The sequence below is a fragment of the Tamandua tetradactyla genome, chromosome X, assembly GCF_023851605.1.
Source record: "Tamandua tetradactyla isolate mTamTet1 chromosome X, mTamTet1.pri, whole genome shotgun sequence".
Lineage (NCBI taxonomy): Eukaryota > Metazoa > Chordata > Mammalia > Pilosa > Myrmecophagidae > Tamandua > Tamandua tetradactyla.
This window is the reverse complement of record NC_135353.1, coordinates 168,732,137-168,755,336: the sequence shown is the minus strand read 5'-3', so window position 1 is coordinate 168,755,336 and position 23,200 is coordinate 168,732,137. Positions and strand designations below refer to the sequence as shown.

General features: G+C 40.6%; 1 protein-coding gene across 6 annotated transcripts in view; it reads left to right on the top strand.

The window, feature by feature from the left end:
• STS (steroid sulfatase) overlaps positions 1–23,200 on the top strand; it is a 170,442-nt gene that overhangs the window by 120,226 nt on the left and 27,016 nt on the right. For all 6 annotated transcript variants that reach the window (XM_077145304.1, XM_077145307.1, XM_077145306.1 and 3 more), the window contains one exon: positions 8,146–8,283. In XM_077145304.1, coding sequence (XP_077001419.1) covers positions 8,146–8,283 — 138 coding nt within the window. The remainder of the gene's footprint in view (positions 1–8,145; positions 8,284–23,200) is intronic.

Genomic DNA, 23,200 nt, shown 5'->3' with positions numbered 1-23,200 from the left:
ATAATAAATTAACAGGGAAGTAAGTTGCCAAATTAATTCAAACAGAATTAATAAAAATATGCATGAGCACTTTAATGATACTAATTATTATAATAAGAATAAATAACTACTGACAGACAAAAGCTAAAATGTAAAAGCATTTATTATATTATACTCACTCATCTTAGCCTTTTCTATGAATGAACTTATTTAGTCTTCACAATTATACTATGATATGTTTTTATCATCCTCTTAGGTTTATAGGTGAGAAAGTAGAGGTTTTGAGAGGTTAAGTAGCTTGCATAAAGTTTTCCCAGCAATACTGCACTATACATTTCTCAAATAGCATGAAAAGATTTCTGGAATGCTGAATTTAATTGAGACAGTAGACCTAGATTCTGCAAGGACTCCTTTCATTTCTAGCCACAGGTTCTTTGTTCTTTAAAAGAAACCTGTTTGAACCAATGATCTGTAATTGTTCTCTCTAGCACCTAAATTCCAGGATTTCATTGAGTCTGGGTTCTTGAGTCTACTGCATATACTCTAAATGTTTAAAGTAGAAAAGGATGTCTGTGTCCAAAATTAAATAATGGACAGGGCAGACAATAAAATATAGACATGTATGCTACGGGACTGTATCTAGCAACAAACCCTCCCAATTATCCCATTCATTTGCTAATTAAATATTGCAAGGCATATTTGGATTCAATCATTTGAGCTAAACCTATGTTGTAAATAATATTCCATTGAATACCAATTCATGTATTTGAAAGGGGAGATCAGAATTTGGGATCAGGAATAGATTTAAATGCCTGTTACTTTTAAGTCTTGACCCATTTATGGCTCAGTCAAAAAAAAAAACCTAATCCAACAATCTCTATCCATATGTTTATTCACCCTGCTTCGATTAATTAATTAGATTAAATGAAGTCATGTATTTAGAGTACTCAGATCAGTATCTGGCAGGTGGTATGTGCTCAGGAAATGCTAGCAGCTGTTATATTATTCTTGTTATTATTAGTAGTAGTCATAGTATTCTCCCTTTCACAGATCTGTAAAGCATCTTTGCTTAAAATGTACATATATCTCCATTTTACATTGAATAGAAAATCATGGTAGAGAAAAATGTCTAATGTAGAAAGCAAGCAGACAACTGCACCATCCTACACTATTTTGTTATTATTTTACCTTATATTTAGAATGTCCCCTGTGGAATTAGTACAGGTATCTCCATCACCTTCATCTACTATGGACTCCCCAGCAGAACCTCTTGATAGCCTCAGTATTAAGGACCATGGGGGAACCGTCCAGAGTTAGAGGATGCAGCAGGCAAATTGCAGAAGGTCAGAGGGGAGGTCATGTTGATTAAAAGCAAAATAAAGGAGAAGAAGCTTTGTGTGGTGTTAGTCAATATGCCTGGGTTTTAAGTAAGCTTAAGAGGAGTCTTGAATCCATGGTGAATGTGCAAGATATTGGCAAAGGGAAATTTTCAATTTTATGTCCTCAGCTTTGTAGGCAATAAAGACAAATCCATTAACTGAAGGATGGATAACCAAAATGCGGTCCATCCATACAATGGACTATTATTTGGCCGTAATAAGGAATGAAGCCTGATCCGTGCCACAACGTGGATGAACCTTGAAGACATTATGCTAAGTCAAAGGAGCCAGATGCGAAAGGAGAAATATAATGATTCCACTTAAATGAAATTTCTGGAATAAGCAAATCCATGGAAACAGAAAGTAAATTAGAGATTACCAGAGGCTGGGAGGATGAGGGTTGGAAGTTATTAACAGATTTTCTAATTGGGAAGAATAGAAAGTTCTGGAACTAGATAGGGATGCTTGTGGCATAACATTGTGAATAGGTTTAATGCCACTGAATTATACACTTAAAATAATGAAAATGACGAACTGTTTGTATATATTACCACAAAAATATATTTAAAATGTAAGTATCTAGTCCTGAAATAAAGGGAGTATGGGCTAGCTGGTAAAGTATTATAAGAAAGAGAATTCTGAAGGGATTAGTTTTCTTGATAGTTGCTTATAGTCTCTGGTTATTTTCTATTCAAAGACTAGCTTAAATGGGAATTTTAATGGTGCCCTTCAGTTGTAGCTGGAGAAGTGCTAACTGATCTCTTTCCAGGTCTCTGGACTAGCTCATTGGAGACACTGTCCCTTGGACATCTGGTCAACCTCATATTCCATGGCAAATCCTGGGAAATGGGAATCACGTCAGCTGAGGACCATTCCAAACAGAAAGGGATGTGCCGTAAAAGCCAACCCTTAATAAAGACAGAAAATTCAGCTCCAGGAAATGCAGTTGCTTACCTGGATTGAGAGTAGGAAGACTGTATGCTCGCTTTAATATGGTTTCTTGTCATCCTGGGAGCCTGGCCCTCGGGCCAACCACTTCCATGGGAGCAGGGACCAGAGTCCCAGATCCCATGTTGCTTTCTCAGCCTTGCAGGCATGACAACTCTGAGTTCTCTCCCAGATTCTCTTGTATAATTCCACTGAATAGATACCATGAATCTATTCTTCCATTTGTGTCTGCCTCGTTTACGCAGGAAAGCACTGGCCTGTTCCAGATGAGTGAGAATTAGTCAGTGTTATTCAAATTATTTCCGGTAAAAACAATACCCTGGAAAAAAATACACAAATTATTGATAATCCAAGAAGGAAGCTGAGTAAAACAACGAAAGCATCCCAGATGGTGAGAGCAGATGTAAGTGCAGAGGCATAAATCACACATTGCAACTATAATGAGGGTGAAAATGGGTTTAATAGAGGAAATCACAACAATATCATAACAAGCAGGTACAACACAAAATAAGGATGGATTTCCAGGAAATTATATGAACTCAGATAGGTTCATATAAGCAAAGGGGAGGAAAAGAGCAAATGAAGAAAGAATCATTTAGTGACACTGATAATCCTAATGATATTGTGTTTATTGACTGTGTATAATAGCTCCATGTTAAATTATCTGAAACTCTAGCCAAATCTCATTATCAGAGCTGATCTTGTCTGTAGAATGCCAACCCTCTCCTTTTTTTCTGTACCAAAAATTGACTAAACATTTAGTCATACATAACCTTCCTTCGCAAAGTGTGTTCCTCAGACTTGCACTATCTCCGTCTGATGGGCATTTGTGACATATCCATGTTCTCAGTCCTCACCTATTATTGAGTCAGAATCTTCATTTTAATGCAGTCCCCACATGGTTAGGACCCACATTAGAATTTGAGAAACACTGATCTATACATACACACATACATAATGAATGCCCTGTGGAGCCTATATTCTAAATACCAGGTTATGATAATTAGTTTGGGTCAGTCAGCTTTATGAAAAAAAAAACACATAGATCAATGTGTAAATCAGTCTAATTGGTTCCTTAATATCAACTTTGCTTTCTTTTCCATTGGTCCTTACAAAATCATTAGGGATGTCTTCCAAAAAGGCTGTGAGTGAAGTTTTTGTTTTGACTTAGGTGATGTGGTTGTGCATAACATGACAGTATAAAAAGGACGAGAACAAAATTAATGACTGTGGTGGGTCTGATTGAATAGAAAATAAACAAGGACTGGCAGGGGGTACATGGATAATATTTCAGCTCTTGCTGTCAGAGAAGAATTTATCCTCTAACTAAGGACCATCTAAGAGGAGGGTTTCATGGCTCCTCCATCACATGTCATCATTAGTGTGTGCTTTCACATGACATAAATGGTTCATGACAAAGTTTGAGCACTTTACCTTGCTCAGTTATCTGAAGATGGAGTCTACCCTCCTCTCCATGCTTGGAATATGGAAATACGTGGAGAAGTTCACCTTTTTGCTTCAAGGTCCTTCTTTCCTGAAACCATCCTGTATGAGTTTCATATCCAATGCTTTCTTTTCTTTGGACCTTGCCCTCCAAGTGACATTTGTCTAATTGAGTCCTGGACCATATCGCATCCAAAAGTGGCGTTAGATCTGAATATAGGAAACCAAAACACCACATCTTCTTAATTATTATGATATTCTGCTTTTTTTTTCTGAAAAATATCCCCACAGCAAATAAATGGAATGGCATAACAAACAACACCAAAAACAGCAAACAAAAAACCCCTAAAACCCCGCATGTCAGTTTTGTATCCCAACCAGCTTATGGCGGGCAGATAAATTAATCCAAATGAAATTTGGGGGGGGGGGTCATATTCTATTTTTTTCTCTTATGAGTAAGCTTTTGAAATTGATTTGATACTGTAGATCTATTGCTTGCCTTTGAATGTCACATCTGTGGATCCCTTGAGCTGCAAATTGATGGTGAAGATTAGAAGTGAAGTTTTGGAGATCATGATCATTTATTTCAGTAAGAAGTACTTGATGAGGTTCACCTCCATGAAATAGACATTGGCTCTAACTGGAAACGATAGGTCATCTGTGTGTGCAGTGACAGATATGGCCTGAGATTGGTGATATTGGTTGGGCCTCTAATCCTACATCAGCTGGTAAAGAATTGCCTTTCTGGATGGGCTGTGGTGGCTCAGCAGGCAGAGTTCTCGCCTGCCATGCCGGTGACCTGGGTTTGACTCCTGGTGCCTGCCCATGCCAAAAAAAAAAAAGTATTGCCTTTCTAGGGCCAATGACAGCAGAATCACTCAAGAAATGGTTTGGTGGCACTTCAGAGCATAGCAGCTCAGACTACTGAACAAATTTCATTTCCCACGGCCAGGGGATGGTCCTGGCCGCCTCCAGGTGGGCTCTTAGTAACTCCCATTTCTTTATCTGAAAACTCTGGCCCTGGTGTTCTATCATCAACCAGTTAGTCAGATGAAGACCTTACATGCCCACTAAAATAGTTTCAGGGGAAATATTTAAGGCTTCTGTGTTTTCCCTAGAGTTACAATGAGTAGGCAGAAACTCTCAATTATTCATGGTAGGTGGCTGCTTAAGATAAAGGTATATATTTCTTTAACGGGCCTGATGCTTCCAAGAATGAATGTAGTTTACTTTGCAGCATTTTGCTCCAATATTTTTGTCTGAGTCTACTTACCTTGTGGAAGGAAAGACAAAATTAAATTAATTGGAACCACAAGGCTTTATTTAATTCAGAGCTAAGGTGCATTGCTCTCTCACTGGGGGAAAGAGGTGGACTGAAGGGTTTTGTACACAATTTCCTTGCTTGTTCATCTTGGCGACCTTGTACTGGGATCCCCTATCATCTCTGACTTAGAAGTAAAGAATCCTCGGTGAACTAGTGGGTTGCACAGGATTCAAGCCAGGTCTGTTTAAACAAGGACGTAGATGCCAGAGCACAAGCAAATATATTCTGTGTGATTTCACCTCTCTCAGGTAAGACCTGGAATTCTGTGGTACATTTGAAGCCTTTCTGTGTGACCCATCATGGGGGCTGACTCGTAAAAGTGGCTTAATCCTTGTAGGTAGAATGAATAAATTGAATGGACAACCTTTCTAGAATTAGACTTCCTCTGCAACCCTTTGAGGAGGGAGGAGACAGATTTTCACTTTCCTAAGTTTTCTGCTTTAGGTTTACAAAAGACTGGTCAAGAAATCCTCTTTTTTGATAAGCTTCCTTTTGTAGTCTCCAGTTAAATAACAAAGTCCTCTTGAAATGGCTTATTTTCTGTATATGCTTTGTTTGGAGGAACCAGGTGAGAAAGTTTGGAAATAACACATTTCATTTATAAGCTATCCTGCAGCCCACAATTGGTGATTCAAAACTATCATCCTATATAAATTGGTATCATTATGCTTTGAGAGCCTTACTGGAAAATAATATTTGAGGACCTGTGAATTGCAATATATTCCTCTGAAGGCAAGAATAATACAGTAGTGTTTCTTCCCAGGGGAGATTTCTGATCAGAATTTTTAGGAGAGAAATGTGTTAGACCTTTATAGGATCAATCTTCTGAAAAAGTGAATGGTTAATGGGCTCTGGGCTTTACAAATGAGATTCTGGGTTAAGACTGACATGGTACAAGAACTAGTATGTCTTTCAGGTGAGAAAGGACTAAGAAGAAATCAGTCTAGCCCAATATTCTAGTATTTACACATGCATGGTAGTCTCAGCTACTTTCTCTGATATTAATTCCAGCCCAGTTTTAGATGACACCTTTGATGAAGCTGGTAGTTAAAATGATCAGTCTAGGCGATGAATGAGAAAAATTGATGGGAACAAGGTAAATAGCTCATCATGGCTGTTTGCAATATTGGAATTTTGGGGAAATATCCAGGGAGGTGTGTTAAGAAGGAAAAGGATGCAGTATATTTTAGTAGAAGGAATTTATATAGTAAATGCAGTTGCAATTTTGCCTGAAGACAAAAACACCCTAAAAGGGAAACTGTAAATAGCAAATATACCTCACTTGAACAAAGGAAATGTGTCACCAGCAAAGCTTTGGGGATAAGAACTGTCCCTATTCCCTGTCTTACCCCAGCTTTTGGTGTACACCCTGTGTATAAGAGGTACTTAATATACAAGGGTCCAGTAGTTGAAGGAACGAAGCAGACTCTGAGTCAAAATAGCATTTAGGAGATACATGTGTATAGAGGTATTTGTTCATGACATTTTCTTCATGCTAAGGTACATCTAAACCTAAGTAAGAGTGAATTTTATCTGAAGTGGAGATGTATGGTAGCATGTCCTTTTGCAAAATGCTAATTACCACACAAGTAAGTAAAACCCTCCACCCTGTGCCATCTTCCTGGTTTTATTACTTTACATAGAAATTGTGATAGGAGCAAAAGGGGGTATGTGCTTTTTAAAGTACAAGCGGGGGTTCTATGGTTTTGTTGCTTCTTTTTATTCCAAGTAACTGGACGAATGACCTTTTTCAAGGTAACCAGGCTTAAATTAGCAGCAGAGCCAAATATCCCAATCCAAGAGCTCAGGTGGTTTCTTGGTGTGCAAAACAACACCATAGAATACATCTGCCTCATCATCATTGATCATGGGTTACAAGTCATTGAAAGGCCCTCCTTGGTTCTAAGTATGTCTTAGTCTTATATGTTTGGATTCCAGAAATGTTTCCATTTAAGTTCAAAGTCGAGAATGCTCTAGCCTATGGCATTCTCATTCAAATAGCAAAAATATATCTTATAACATATAACTTGGCCATATTGTTTTAGCATCAGAAATCATCTCTACCGTCTCCCTGGGAGATAAACTTTTCAGTCCTTCTAGCCCTTTTCTGGGTCAAGTGGATGATGGTGCCACCTGTGGGGGAGAGCCCAACCCCCATGCGGCAGGGCCCACCTGCTGGATAGGATCTACCCACATTGAGATTGTTTTTCCTAAGATGGAGTCCATCCAGTTAAGGTGGGCAGTGCTTGAGAGTGTGGGTTTGGGATTTAGGTCTCGCTTTCTGCGTCTCCCCCTTCCTAAATGCATGACCTTGAGCAAGTTGTTTAACTTCTCAGAACATTGTTGCTTGCATCAGTGAAATGAGCTGATGCTATTTACTCCTTGGGTTTGGCATTGTCTCAAGAGACTGTGTAATAAAATCCTTTGCATGTAGAAAGTACGCAATCAATGGTAGTAATTATTATTATTTTGGCCATGGTTATTTTAAAGTTGAGGCTGGTGTACAGTATTATGGTTGGGGACAGAATATGTGGGCCAAAAAGAAATATGAGGGATATTGATAGGTACAGATAGGCTATTTCATATTTGGGTATCTACTGTAAGAATTTTAAAAAGATACGCGTCCTAAAATACTTTTGGACGTATTTGTTCATGGAAGAGGAAATTTAAGGATGTAATTTTTTTATTCAATAATGAGCAACAGTAGACTCTGTTATAGCATCAGTGTGACAGCTGGTTGGTGGAGCAACAGTTTGGCCTTGTCTTCTACTGCCTTGCTCTGAGTGGCTCATGATGTATGAGCCAGATTCTTCTAAAAGAGTCAAATGATGCTTCTGAAGGACACTAAGGCCAATGACTGAGTTTTCCTGGGGTCTATACCAAGAACCCTGCCCAATCAAACTCTCCTGATGATATGACATCCCCTGTTGGGATCAGCCTGGGGAAAGCTCCAATATTTGAGAGCATTCCCTCCTGTGTTGGAAATTAACCAACAAGTTAATGAGGGTAAACATCTCCATTACTTTTGTTTGGATTGAACCACTTCGAATTTGATTATTTTCTCCCTTTCAGGGCAGGTCTTAAATGCCCTAGATGAGATGAGACTGGCTAATAAAACCCTCATCTACTTTTCATCGGACCAAGGAGCACATGTGGAAGAGGTGACTTCCAAAGGAGAAATGCATGGAGGAAGCAACGGGATCTATAAAGGTGAGCAGTGCACTGATCTTCATAAATTCTATCCTCCCAGCTCACCCACTGCCAAAATGGCCATGTCCATGACCATCCCCAAGGAACTTAAAGGCACACGTTTATATGCCAAGATGTTAGAATGAGGTCGCTTTCCCTCAAATGTCAATACAGTCCCATATTGGGTAACCACCAAAAATAAGATCTTCTCTACCTTTGTTTATTAGTCTCCCGTTGCTGCTGTAAAAAATACCACACTCCTAGGGACTCAACACAACACAAATTTATTATCTTACCTTTCTGGAGGGAAGAAGTCCAAAATGTTTCTATGTTCCTTCTGAAAATCCATTGCTTGGCCTTTTCCAGCTTCTAGAATCTGCTGGCATTCCTAGGTTTGTGCTAACTTCCTCCATCTTCAAAATTAGCCATATAGCCTCTTCCCCCCCCCCGCCTCCTGCTTCCATCATCACATTTCCTTCTTTAACTCTAACTCTCCTCCCTCCCTCTCTCTTAGAAGAACCTTTGTGATTGCATCGGGCCCCCTTGGATAACCCGAGAGAACCTCCCCATCTCAAGAGCCTTAATTTATTCACCTCCGCAAAGTTCCTTTTTGCCACATAATGCAACTTCTTCACTGGCTGTGGGGGTGAGATTGTGAACATCTCGGGGGAGCTGGTGACATTATTCAACCAACCGCACCCTGCGATAGCCTTTTGAGCTGACACGTCATTCTTTGCACAGCCGCAGTGGAGCCGTCCCCATGGAGGATTAGATAACACCCAGCCACTGCCCCCAAGGAGCTCCCACAGTGGACACATGGAAACACAAGACGTGCATGAGGGCCATTTCCCACAGACTTAGATAACACACCTCAGAGGGCATATCAGTGCTCAGGGGTGGGAAAACCCACCAAAGCTATGGTGGATAAAGAGGGATCGGTATCATAGAAGGTGAAGCCTGAGTCAAGAGAGCAGGTAAGCAGAGGTGGCCAGGAAAGGGGAAGAATGATGCCGAGACATGGGGCTTGATCTGAATAAGGCAAGACCGTGTGTAAGAAACAGAAATCCATGGGACCATTGAATCTTGATAGCAGAAAGAGATAAAGTGCTATTAGCCCTGTCAGTATTTCCTCATACTGACATGTTTCATAGACTCCCAAGACTCTGGAAAGCACAATTTACCCCCCAAAGATGTAAAGGGATGATATATGGGGCGCTTTCATCCATTAACTTAGTTAGAAATATTAGAATGTCCTGCATGTCTAGCACTGTGCTTGAAGTAAAGATAAATATGAGATGTGATGTGTGCCCTCAAGGAACTCATGAGGAAGGAGTGAGTGTGTGGGTGGTGACAGCAAGCCTGGAAAGACCTCGTGCCATTGATAAGAGCTTTGACATTTGCCTGTGCAAGACGCACATGCAAGAAAGAGTCTCACTGGGCCAGTGGGGCCCAAAAAATATTTCCAAAGGAAGCAAGGCTGCAAAGCCGTCAGTTTGTGCTCATTCTCTTGCAGTTCTTCTAGCTCTTCCCCAAATCCTTATTCTCTTTGCAGTGCTGGGAATAAGGAGAAGGAAGACGTGGCCTCCTTGGCAAACTGCAGGAACCTGAGTCATGTCAGATTTCACCAAACCTGATTTTGCAAAGGGGCAGAGCAAGAGTTGTTTACTCTTTATCCTACTCCAGGCAAGGAACCAGAGAAACTTAATACTTCCAAATTTGTATCTTTAAGTTCATATGGGAGTCCTATTAAACACTGAATTCCTTGGGTCAGGGGCCATTTGTTACATCTTTTGTTACCTGAAACCTAGCATGAGAGAGTTCCTTGGCAGTGTTTGTCTGGTCAACCCTCTAGATTGCACAGTTCTGAGAGAAGCCATCCATTCCCCTGGCACTGCGATGCTTATCTTAAGCCAATGAGGGGCCCAGGATCCAGTGTTTAATGTGGGGTTAAATGAATGAGCCTGTATGTTTCATCTGAACAGCTCTAGCCCTGGTAGCCTGTCACCATTTCAGCCTTCCTGTACTTAATTTTCAAGAACTGAGAAAGGAGAACTTATGTACTTATGTGTTAAGACTGGGTGTTCCAGTTTTACATTCATAAGGTTATTTGGATACCCTCTGTAGAGGAACTTATTGTTATTTTATTTTCTAGATTATGATGCCTCTATGACATTTCACGTGCTTGACCATCCACCCATGCATCCATTCTCACGTTGGGTGTTTTCCAGGTCCCAGAGTAACCTTATCAATAGATATATACTTAAATCACAGTGATTGAAGTGACTTAAAAGGGATGTGCTACTTAAGAAAACTACATGTGCCACGCTATGGCTGCGGTACAGGGAGAGATAGCAGCTGATGAGTCTAGAGAAGTTTCTGCAGAGAGGAGGAGATGGCCTTGGAACTTTGCTTTAACAGTTGGGAATCTGGAGACATAGCTGTAAGGACTGGCCAGAAAGTGTCCAGGCTGCTGAATGTTGGTTAGGGAACTGGGAAATTTGGTTATCATATCAACAGCTTTTCCACATATGCTTTGTTAGAAACATATTGGATGTGTTAGAAGTGTTTTGCTGCAGTGTTGGAAATCTCATTAATTTATGGCACTGTACTGCTTTCTCAGCTGCTTCTCCATTGTGAAGCATTATTCTTGGGCCACATTTAGTTGAAATCAAGTTGTCGTTGAAACATTGTTGAAATGCAATGTCTTCCAAGAATGGTGTGGCTTCCTCCCAGCTATAGGAAGTGACCAAAGACTTCTGAGCGCCAAGACTTCTCATTTTCCAAGTTGCGAGTTCAAACACATGCTCATGGCTTGAGCCAACACAGGGGTATCATTCCCTCACCAAAAGACCATGCTTTTCTGAACAATAATGCCTTCGACTCTAAATCAAAGCCTCTCAAAACCATCTTTACTCTTTAAGCCTCAGTTATGCCACTGAATTTCCAGTCCCATCACAATTTCTTTCACTAATGAAATCTTTGAGTTAATTTGACTGGGAATAAGTCAGTCTTATACAAACTCCAACAGGTCGGTCTTTTGATCATAGAAACATTTCTTTCCTACTGTCGTCTGCATTTCAAAAATGATAATGTAATATTATGGGAGAGAGGGAGCAGAGCTACCACTCATTGTTTCGCTTGTGTTTTTTTAAGGAAATCTGTTAGCAATGTGATTTTCCTGTTTAGATTGAGATATGGTTAAATTCTGTCTTTGTCAAAAGAATCCAGCAAGAAGGGAAGTGGAGAGATAGAAATAGGGTCAAATGTGTATTTTCAATATAATTTTGGTCAAATTTTAGAAATCTTGGCTGTAATTCCTTCATACAGTAATTCTTGAAATATTTACCACTGAGAACCTTTTAAGATAATTTTTTCTACTATCCACATGTTTTGAATGATTATGTCAACCTAATAAACCTCAGTTTAATAAGTAATAATCTGTATTCCCTCTAAAGAATTAATGAATAATTGTCTCCATTAGAGCTTCTAATGAATTTGACAGTATTCCCAGGCTGAGTCGTTAGGATTTTCATCAAGAGCAGGATAAATAAATAAATAACATGAGATTCCCAGACCCTCTTCATTAGCCTGAAACATCACAGTGCTTGTAAATGTACACATCCCTTCAGGTCTTTTGAAATATTGAAAATACCCATGTTACTGCCCTGGAACTCAGGACTGGAAACCACTGCTTCATGTTGACAGAGTTTTTCCAGTTTCCTTGCAATCCTCAGCTCCCTCTGCAAGACATGGATTATGGCTCTCAATTTGTGTTCCTGTACCTGAGCAGGTATTAGGTCTGTTTAGATCCAGGTGAGCAAGTGAATCTTGGGAAAACCCTTCTCTTGTCTACCTTTATTGATGTGCGTCAGGACAATTAAATTAGAGTTTCCAAAATAGTCCTGCAATATGTGGTTCTCCAGCTGCCTCACTTGGGGATCTCCTAGCAGATAGAGGAGCATATAAACCAGCAGCTATTCCTTCTCAAGCTGCCTTGCTGATGGTTTCTCATCTGACCAGCTCTTGAATTTTGACAATTCTGGGCTCTATCCTGAGCCCTTTTCCTTTCTTTTGTACCATATATGATTTCATTACAGCATCCAAGTGCTGGTCATTCCCAAATACCTAGTCTTGACCCTTCCTTGGAGCCCCAAACTCTTGTGTCCAGCTCTGCACTTGACCTCCGACATGGATGCTGAGTAGATACGTCGTATTTAACCGATCCCAATTAGAGGTCTTATTTCCCAAGCCCACACATCTCTTCTGCCCCATCTTATGGAACAGCAGCACTCTTTTTCCACTAGTTCAACCCCCAAAGTTTGGAGTTTACCCTGGCTTGCCACTTTCTCTGCCACCCCTCTACCCCATATTACGATAGCAAGTCCTATAAACATTATCTTATAACTATAACTGATGTCAATCCACTTTTCTCACTTCCATTAATTATAACCTTGTTCAGGCCACCATAATTTCTCATGGAACTTTCTCCAGTTGAGTTTCATAATTTATCATTTATCCCCTGAGATCCATTCTCAACTGAAGCATGAGTGGTCTTTTGTAAGCACAAACTCATAAACACCTTTCCCCTTTCTTAAAACACTCTCATAACTTCCAATCCACTGGGAATGAAATGTCAAGTCTACAAGCTGGCTGGATATAGCCCCACTGTGACCCAGACCTGCTTCTCTCTTCTTTTCTCCTGGCTTTTTCTCAGATCCTCCAACACCTTCATCTCGACCCAAGCTTAGAGCCTTTACATTGGCTGTTCCTTCTGTCAGAACACACCTTTCCTGATCTTTGCATCAATTTGATCCTTTCATTGAATGATGCCCCTAGATGGCCAAATCAAAAGTTTTTGTCTCTGGCTACCACAGGCAGTCATAAGATCACTCTGTTTAATTACCTGCATACTTTGGATCTCACCTGCCATTAATGTATTTGCTCATTGTCTGCCATGCCCACCCTCCATTATACTGTGAGCTCCAGGGTTCTGCACTGTCTGATTTCCCTCTGCATCCCCAGTGTCTGTCATAACCACACAATAGGTATTTGATAAATGCCTACTGAATGAATTATGACTCTTTCACAGAGCCCTTTTCTTTCTGTTCCTTCCTATGCCACCTGAGTGTTTCCCCCTCTACTCTAAGCCCCCATCCACACTTTAGCCAGAGCCAGAGTGGCTTCCCTAAGATTTTCTTAGAGTTCAGAGTTATTTCCCTCTTTCTCATCACAGAGAATTTCCTGTTGTCTCAGATGAAAGCAGTTAAACTCCTAGCTCTGGCTTCATTTCCACTCCTCTCCCAAGTTAAGGTCACCCCAAAGGCAGCTTTTTTTTTCCCCTCCCCTTTACTCTGCCTAAAGGCAAGTAATAAATATCAATTCAATGGATAAATTAACACTATACACGGTTTCTGCAGAAGCAGGAGGGGAACTCATATTTTCCTCAGTGTTCAAAATATAGACTTTCTCCCTATTCAGGGAAATGTCTTTAAAATTCCCCAGTTCCTACACCTAAGGCACCACTTCTCTAGCATATCATCTTTGCCTTAAGTGCAGATTCCAAAAGCAGCTGACTGGCTTGAATCCATATCTCTTAGGCATTCTTACATCAATGAATTTGGCATCTCTTTATCTCATGCAATAACACAGCTGAAAGAAAGGATAACAGCAGGAGGTGCTGATAGTTTATCAGTAGGTGGTTATGCTCAGGTTGTTCCTTCAGATGTTGGCAAGCATTTTCATCAGCTTCCCAGGGTTGGGCGAGCCTCCTCCACCTTGCCAGTATCTACACTTAGTCAGGAGGTGCCCGCCAGCCTTTTTTCACCATTGAAAGAGGATCACATTTTCTACTCGTTCATCCGTTCACTCTCATTCAGTTGAAATTCTCCTGATATGCTTTCATATATCGGCTGTATGTGGTGTGCCAGGAGTGGGGCTGCCTATGGCGAATAATACTGGCCCCCTGATCTCTAGCAGCTCGTGGTCTGGATTTTGAGACATAGCTATAAAGCGACTATTTCAGTATAATGAGCTGATAAGGCAGTTGTTGAGGAGGGGCGGTTACAAGCAGTGAGCCCAGGCTGGGGACTCTGAGACGCTTCCAGGAGAAACTGGTGTTTTGCAGGCTGGTGTTTTTTTGAAGCACTGTCTGGGATTAAAATGTGGAAGAACTTTGTAGGCAGGCAGGGGGTACAGTTGATGAGCCACAGGCAGCTCAGTATGGTCAGGAATAATTGTGTAGTTGTGCAAGGGGATGAAGCTGGTGAGGTAGGTAGATGCAAGGGATGCGGACTGTGCCTCTGTGTACAGACACTGGGCTCTACTTTGTTGTGGGGGAGGTTCACTGGAGTGTGTTAAATCACTGTGACTTGTGGACAGATTTGGGCACCACTTTAGCAGCAATGCTGATCAAAGGAGTTGATTCTTAGAGGCTGTGGAAAGACTCCAAGCAGTTGATGACAATGTCCTGAACTAAGGAAGCAAAAGAAGTGGAAGGGACAGATTCCAGAAGTGTTTGCGTGGTAAAACAGGCATAACCTGTTGACTGGGAAAGGGGAGGCAGGAGATGTCTGTGCGTGGTGGCACTAGATGCGGTCCAAGTTTAAGAGTCATTGGGATGGGAAAGATAAGGAACTAGATTTTGTATTATTGAATTTGAGATACCCATGCTATACTCATGCTCAGATGTCCAGCAGAACTAAGGATATCTGTGCATGAGTCATTAATTTTGGGGGGTAATTAAGGCTGAAAGTGAAGAACATCACCCAAAGACAACATATGGCAAGAGTAAAGCAGTGGATTTAGGGAACAGGAAAACAGAGTAGTCAGAGAAATCTCAAGGAGAAGAGGAGAAGCTACTGCCAGGAAAGACAAGGGATTGGAAAGTTTCAGGAAGAGCGTAGTTATCATTGTCAAAGAGAGGACCAGCAAGATAAGGTTTGTGAAGTGTCAGTTGGACTTAGAAATATAGCAGTCATCCCTGAACTTTGCTTGAGGGATTAGTGGTAGATGCCAGGCTGAAGACGAATGAAGACTAAGTGGGAAGTGATGATGAGACACTGGTGGTTGATCACAATTTTAAGAAGCTCAGGCAGGAAGAGAAGGATATATAGTAGCTTGAAACCATTGTGTACATATCTGTTTGTAGGCTAAAGATAAAGAGCTAGGGGAAGGATTGAGGTTGCAGACAGAGGAAAAGGATGGAAAATTTGATGAAGCTAATCTAATGAAGAGATGGAAATAGGTACAATAAAGAGCACAGGTTTGGGGAACTGACTTGGAGCAGGAGGACACTCTATCCATGCATTCATTCAGGAGATGTTTGTTGAGTGCCTACTCTAAGCAAGATCCTGTACTAGACACTGAAAGTGCAGCTGGGAAAAACTGCTGCAAAGACTCTAACTCAGAGCATTTATGCTCTGATGGCAGAGACAGGCATCAGACAAGGTAATATGAAAGTATTCAGTGACCTCAAATGACCTGAAGGAGTAGGGGGGATAGGAGAGTTGAGAATAGCCCATGCTGTTGAGTTTGTGGCCTGCATTCAAATTCTAGCCCTGCCACTTACTGTTTCTGTGTCCTAGGGTCAGTTATATAAACTCTCTGTGTATCCATTTCCTCCACTTTAGAATTCGAATAATAGGATTTTTATTATAGGAATGTCATAGAGAATTCCTTTTTCTGTAAGAAGAAATGAATGTCAATTATTTGCACTTTTAATGCTAATTACTATTGTATTTTAACAACTTAAATGTATCTAAGGGCAACATTTTCCTGCTATTACCATCTTGTATTCCTCAAGTAGCAACGCTTTTAATCTTTTCTTAGTGTATTCTTGTGATGAACAAAAAGACATTACAGGTAGAGTTCTTTGCAGACATTCCTAGTAAGTGCCTGGAGTTCCTGTCATCCACTAGAGGTCAAGCTCTGGATCCCCAGAACCTACCATAGTGCCTGACATGTTTTGAGAAATATTTGTTCGGTAAATGTATGACTTTAAAAAAAAAATTGAGCTTTAATTTGAAGGATATATAAGTCACTTGGATGAATTGGAAGAGGAAGAACATTGTTACATGGGTAGATCCACTGGAAGGCAATCAGTTGGGCATTTGGTTTGAAGGAAAGGAAGCAATAAAAGTGCCTCCCACATGTTTGGCTTGTGTGTTTGGGTGGACAGCATATGCTTCAGGGAATTGAGACTCACTGGCCGACCTCCATATTGAGTTGGCATCAGGGAATGGGTATGAGAACATTTAGAGAAAGTAGAGAAGAGGGTCAAGGTCAGATACCAAGCCTTGAAGAACTCTTCATAAAAGGTGAAATGGAAGATGATACTCTAGCAAAGAGGACTGAAAGAGTGATTGGGGAAATGCAAAGAAAATGAGGAGAGAAGAGAGGATTCTGGGAAAGATATGGTTGGTAGAAATAAGTGCTGATAAAAGTTCAAGAAATGTGAGGATGAAAAGAGCCAATTGTATTTAATGCATAGGACAACCATTTGTAATGGTAATAAGTTTATTTTCACTGGAGAGGTGGAGCCGGGGGCCAGATGGATTGAGAGGTATGTGGAAGGTGAGCTATTTTCTCAAATTCATTTGAGAAATTTTTCTGTGAAAATAGGCAGGCTGTGAAAGGAAATGACTTTTAATAGAGAATAGAGAATAAAATGCATTAGAAAGATACTTAACATATGAGGCATAAGTGAAAAGGTCAGATTTTTGAGATCATGAAAAGTAAAATCCAAATGCTAAAGGAGGACTGGTCTTTGAAAAGAAGAGGCACATTCTCTTCCATAGGAGGGGGCAAAGGAGAGCAGATGCTGGTAGATTTGAGTGTGTAGTGGCTGAATATTGAAGCTGTTTCCAACCTAAGCCTTCAATTTCTCTCTGCAGAAGGAAGGAAAGGTATCTGCTGGTGGGTTACAGAAGTGTGTTGGTAATTAAAGTGGCCAAAAGGATAACGGAGGAGGGTTGATGTCCTAGTTGTATTTGGGGATCACTGTCTTACAGTAACAGTGTAGGACTGTATTTTGTTACTTTTCTTAGAAGTACAAAGCTGAGACGATCAAGATTTATAGAGAACAGCTATTTTCATTGAGGGCTGGTGTTTTACCGAGGAGGTGTGAAAACACATAGAGGATCTATGGAATTCAGAATTGTGGCAAGAAAGTGATGGAAATGGTGCAGTATGAGATATGATCGTGTGGTGGGGACATGAGAGATGGGACCAAATTAGCAAATACCCCTAAAGTTGGTCCACATACAATAAGACCTGCATAGAATCCATGGTCATATATCCCATAAATAAGGAACTAGAAAAATGCCATCAAATAGAGTAGGAAAACATTGACTGCTGTGGTGGTTGCAGTTTAGCATTGTCTGGTGTAATTTTCTCTTTGACAGAGGCTTAATGAAATGGGAAGGGATGTCATCCAGATTTTCAGGGATTCGCAGAAATGATTTGGAGATAGGAGCACATTTGGGCAAAGCAAACAGCGAGAGCAATGGAACATTCCAGGAGGCAAGAAAGGATGAGCAATTTCCGGGGACCAGTACGTGAGACTCTCTTACTGTATGAAGGGAGATTTCATAAATGAGCTTAGAAAAGGATGTAGTTAGCTTTATGTTTGAGGCTAAAATATTAAAAAAAAATTTCCTGCCTTCAGAAGATATTAAGAAGGGATCCCATGAAATGGAAAAAAGTAAAAGTTTGAGTAACATTTTCTACCTGTATGAAAGGGTTTAATATTGTAGGCTAAGGTCATACACACACACCCCTGCCCCCACCACACACACACACACACACTCTCTCTCTCTCTCTCTCCCTCTCTCTCTCCCTCTCTCTCTCTCTCTCCCAAAAGCAACATTTGTTCAATAACTTACAACAGGGGTCAGCACACTAGGGTTCATGGATCAAGTACTGCACACCACCTGTTTTTAAGTAATGGAATTTTTTAAAATCATTTTTACTAATTTTATTTACACATACTCCATATCCACCAAATGTACACGCCCTTTCCCCCTCCTGCATTCCCTGCTAACCTCTACTCTACTTAATATCACTGCAGAATTATTCTTTCTATACATCTCTTACAAGTGATACCAGAAAGTATTCATCCTTTATGGATCTTGCTTATTTCGCTCAGCATAGTTAAAGGTTCTTTGATGGTACGACATGTACCATCTCAGAACTTCATTTTTTCTTATGGCCAAGTAACATTCCCTCATGTGTATGGACTGCATTTTAGCTATCTGTTCTTCCATTGATGTGCACTTGGATTGTTTCCACCTTTTGGCTATTGCAAATAATGCTGCTATAAACACTGGTGTACGAGTGTTTGTCTGAGACCCGGGTTTCACTCTTTTTAGAGATAGAATTAGAAGTGGAATTGCTGGGTCTTATGGTAATTGTGTAGTTCACTTTTTGAGGAATTGCCATATGGGTTTTCATAGTGAATGAACCATTCTACTTTCCCACCAACAATGCACTGGAGTTCCAGTTCCTCCAAACCCTCTCCAACACTTTGTTTTTAATATCCATCCTCATGGGTGTGCAGTAGTATCTCATTTTGGTTTTGATGTGCATTTCCCTAACGGCTAATGTTTGTTGATAGCACTGTCTGTGACTACTTTTGCAGTACAGTGGCAGAGTTCAATAATTTCAGGAGAGAACTTGTGGCCTACAAAGTCTAAAATATTTACCAGCTGGCCCTTCAGAAAAGAAACAATTGCCAACCGCTGATTTATTTATCAGTTTGATGTGTTGCTTTAGTAGTCACCCTTAAGCATTTGAGCTGAGTCAATTTTAGGGGTGTCCTTCCATTCTTTATCCCTCATTTCAGTACTGACATCAGCAGGTTTTTATTCTTCATGTTTGTCCTTCTAATATGTTGGTAAAACCCTGATAATATGATTATGGTTCCCATCTGTAATTTGTGTGTTTTGGTGCCTAGAATGAATGTAAAATACAGCAACTTGGGCAAGAAACCAGCAAGTGTGAATTACACTCGTGTTGTAATTTGCTAGCTGCCAGAATGCAATATACCAGAAACAGAATGGCTTTTAAAAGGTGAATTTAATAAGTTGCTAGTTCACAGTTCTAAGGCCGAGAAAATGTCCCAATTAAAACAAGTCTATAGAAACATCCAATCAAAGGCATCCAGGGAAAGACACCTTGGTTCAAGAAGGCCAGTAAGTTCAGGGTCTCTCTCTCAAGTGTGAAGGCACATGGTAAGCACAGTCACGTTTCTCTCTCAGCTGAAAGGGCACATGGCGAACACAGCATCATCTGCTAGCTTTTTCTCCTGGCTTCTTGTTTAATGAAGCTCCCCAGGAGGCATTTTCCTTCTTCATCTCCAAAGCACTGGCTAGCAGACTCTCTGCTTCATGGTGCTGCAGCATCCTCTGCTCTCTCTGACTCTCCCATTCTCCAAAATGTTTCTTCTTTTATAGGACTCCAGAAACTTCTCAAGACCCACCAAAATGGGTAGAGACATGTCATCACCTAATCCAGCTTAACAACCACTCTTGATTAAATCACATCTCCAGGGAGATTATCTAATTACAAATCCAAGCAAACAGTATTGAATAGGGATTATTCTGCCTTTACGAAATGGGATTTTGATTAAAATATGGCTTTCTAGGGTCCATACATCCTTTCAAACCAGCACAACTCGTCTCATGCTTCAATATGGTTTGTACCAACTCAGGGAATCAGTGTTTCCTGGGTAAGGAGACACCCGAGAGGAGGAAAATGAAAAGCAGAATGTTTCATAAAATGCTGTACTCAGATCAAGCCTGAGAATGACTAGCATATGCTATTGCCATTAAAAATGATTTGACCTGCTGTGTGGCAGCATTTGAAAGGACAAAAATAGAAGCCATGTTTGGAACCAGCTGTTCCTAACGAGAGTCTCAGAGTCGATTGTATAAGAATCTTCTCTGCATTTGCTGGGAAAGAGTGTGAAAATCAGGCATCATCCTTCTTTGACTTTCTGTCACACCAATGTGACATCAAGATGTTAAAAATGTGCATTTGACAATTACTCAACCAAATTTCAAATTGAAACATTGCCTTTATCTCTGCCCATACATCTTCAGAAAAACAAGAAATTCAGGTCCCTTAATTGCTCTTTCCTTTCTCATTCCTCAGTCCCATATTATCTTTCCTAAACTTATATCTCCTTTGGCAACCCAACACAAAGTCCAATGCCTTGGGGCAGGTTTCCCCAGATTTTCCGTGTTTCTGTTGACACCCTACTAGAGTTATCTGTGGGTGTACCTGAGCCCTCTCTTGGGATTTTGAGTTTCTGTGGGGAAGAGATCACTATCATATGTCTTTGTTCCCTTCTGTGGTTTTGAGAACCCATGAGGCCTAGTTTTGAGTCACACAGACTCTGCACTTCCGCCTGGTCCTGTCACTTCCTAGCTGTGTAACCCTGACCACGGTTTACTCATTTGTAAAGTAAAGATTATGGGTTGAATTGTGTTCAAGGACCCCTGGTCCTCTGAATGGGACCTTATCTGGAAATAGGGTTATTAGCAGATGGAATTGGTGAAAGAGGATGTACTGGAGGAGGGTGGGCCCTTAATTCAATATAACCAGTGTCCTTACAACTGGGCACACAAATAGACACAGAGAGAAGATGGCCATGTGAAGATGGAGGCAGAGATCGAAGTTATTCAGCTGCAAGGGTTGCTGGCCACTCCCAGAAGCCAGGAGAGAGTCATGGAAGACATTCTCCCCTATAGGTTTCAGAGTAGTGTGGTTCTTCTGATACTTTGGTTTCAGACTTCTGTTTCCAGTTGCCCAGTGTGTGGTACTTTGCTGCAGCAGCCTTAGGAAACCAATACCATGGGGCATCAACCCTATTATGTGAGCCTAAGAATTGAATGAGTTATTATGTGGAATGACCTTTGAATAGTGTCTGGCTGTTCTCCACCATTATTGAACAATGTCTGGTAAACTCCACCATTATTGCTGGCCATGGAAAGCTGTTGCTAAATAAATATTTGCATCCATTTCTCACCCTCCTGAGTTTGGGTAGTGAGTGAACTTCCCATGATCCCCAATTAATGACGCGCAGTGCCTGGAGAGCCGTGTGCTATAGTCAATGAGTCTGATGGGCTCATCTTGTATATGTGCCTTTCCAAGAAGTATGGCTGCAGGAATAAGATGAAAAGTTACACCATATAACAAGCAAGGGAATTTGTTCATCAACCTATGCCTGGAAATGTGTGAACCTGAGAAAACATGTTTTTCCATAGGTAGTATATACATGGATGTGTTTATAATCTGTTAAAAGTTTCTAAAAATCTTTTTTTTTTTTTGCCATGGCTGTTGTACAAAAAGATTTTTTTAAAAAAACCTTACAGTTTTAGGCATTTTTACAAGATTATTGATACATTTCTTTACTTTCTAAATATCAATTAAAAACTCTAAGATGAAAGTCTTAGAAACACAGAGTGGGTTCAGTTTCCCCTACTGAAACTGTCCCAATTGTAACCACCTTAGTCAGGGGAAGTGGAGGCTGCAGATACAGCTGGCCACTATGGTCCTGTGCTATGGGGATTGCTCTGAACATCTCACCCAGAGCCTTGCCTCCATGCAAACCTGTTGCCCCCAGGTGACTGGTGGTAGTTTAGAGCTCTCTTGGAGATCCACAATCTCTGGAAAAATGTGAAATTCTAAAGTCTCTATAGGGGGTTATTTTCAAAGTGTCTATACCTCAAGTCTTGCTCTCATAAGACTGTTCCCATCACCGTCATCTTAGCAGAGTCCTGGAAGAGACCTGATCCCTAACAGTTGAATAGTGAAATAGGCAAAACTTGCATGCCCCTCCTGGTGGATTTCTATGGAACGATCAGCTTTTTAACAGCCATACTTCTCACTCACTTCTTGCTTGGCTCTGCAGCCAGGTGGACCCCTCGACTTTACCTGGTGAGCCCCCACCTAACCAGGCTTGCATAATCATGGCACACATATAAACTCCTGGGAAGAGATTAAAGTTGCATCGTGTCACTGTCCTGGGCTCAGGAGGTCTCCTGCTCAGATTAGTCTTTATATTTCTAATCTAGTGGACCTGTCAATTGAGCACCAATTTGGGGGGATGGCAAAGATGAAATGATACTGAGAAATTGTTCAAATCTACAAACTTTGGAGTTGGAAAAGCTGGATTTGTATTTGTACCCCACCCTTTATTAAATGAATAAGTGAAAAGTTACCTCTCTCAGCCTCAGATTTTCCATCTATAAGTGTGGGATTAATGGTAGCACCCTTGTAGATAAGTAATATAGGTAAGTAGTACTTACTACTCATAAGTAGTAATAGTAGCACCTTTATGAGTAGATGTGAGGAGTTACTGAGGTAAGATGTGTAATGTAGTCCATGAGATATAGGAGGTAATTCATAGAGTTACTCATTCATATGTCAAGAGATGATGCCTTATGCTGTCCTTTGAGATGGTATAAGGGCTTTCCTAATATTGTCACTGCAGGAAACAGACACTTAGTCAAAGGGACAATTTTTCTTGGGTCAACTTTCTATTTCAGGATAAGTTCGAATTTATAGAGTAATCGCAAAATAGTGTAGAGAGGTCCTGGATATCCATCACCGATGTTCCCATGATTTCAATAATCCTACATAACAATCATGAATTTGTCAAAACTAAAAAGTTAACATCAGTATGTCACTATTAACTAGTTTTATAGATATTATTCAGGTTTCGCCCACTTTTCCACCAATGTCCTTTTTCTGTTCCAGGATCCAGCCCACAATGCCATGTTCCATCTAGAAGATAAACTTTAAAAGGGTACTTTTTCATTATTTTAATATTTTGGCCTACTTTCCCATTTTTATTCTTATTTTGACCAATGAAACATGTGTATCCATTCATAGAAATTGGTCCTTTCTCGTCACGCAGTGATCGCTTGTTTTCCTG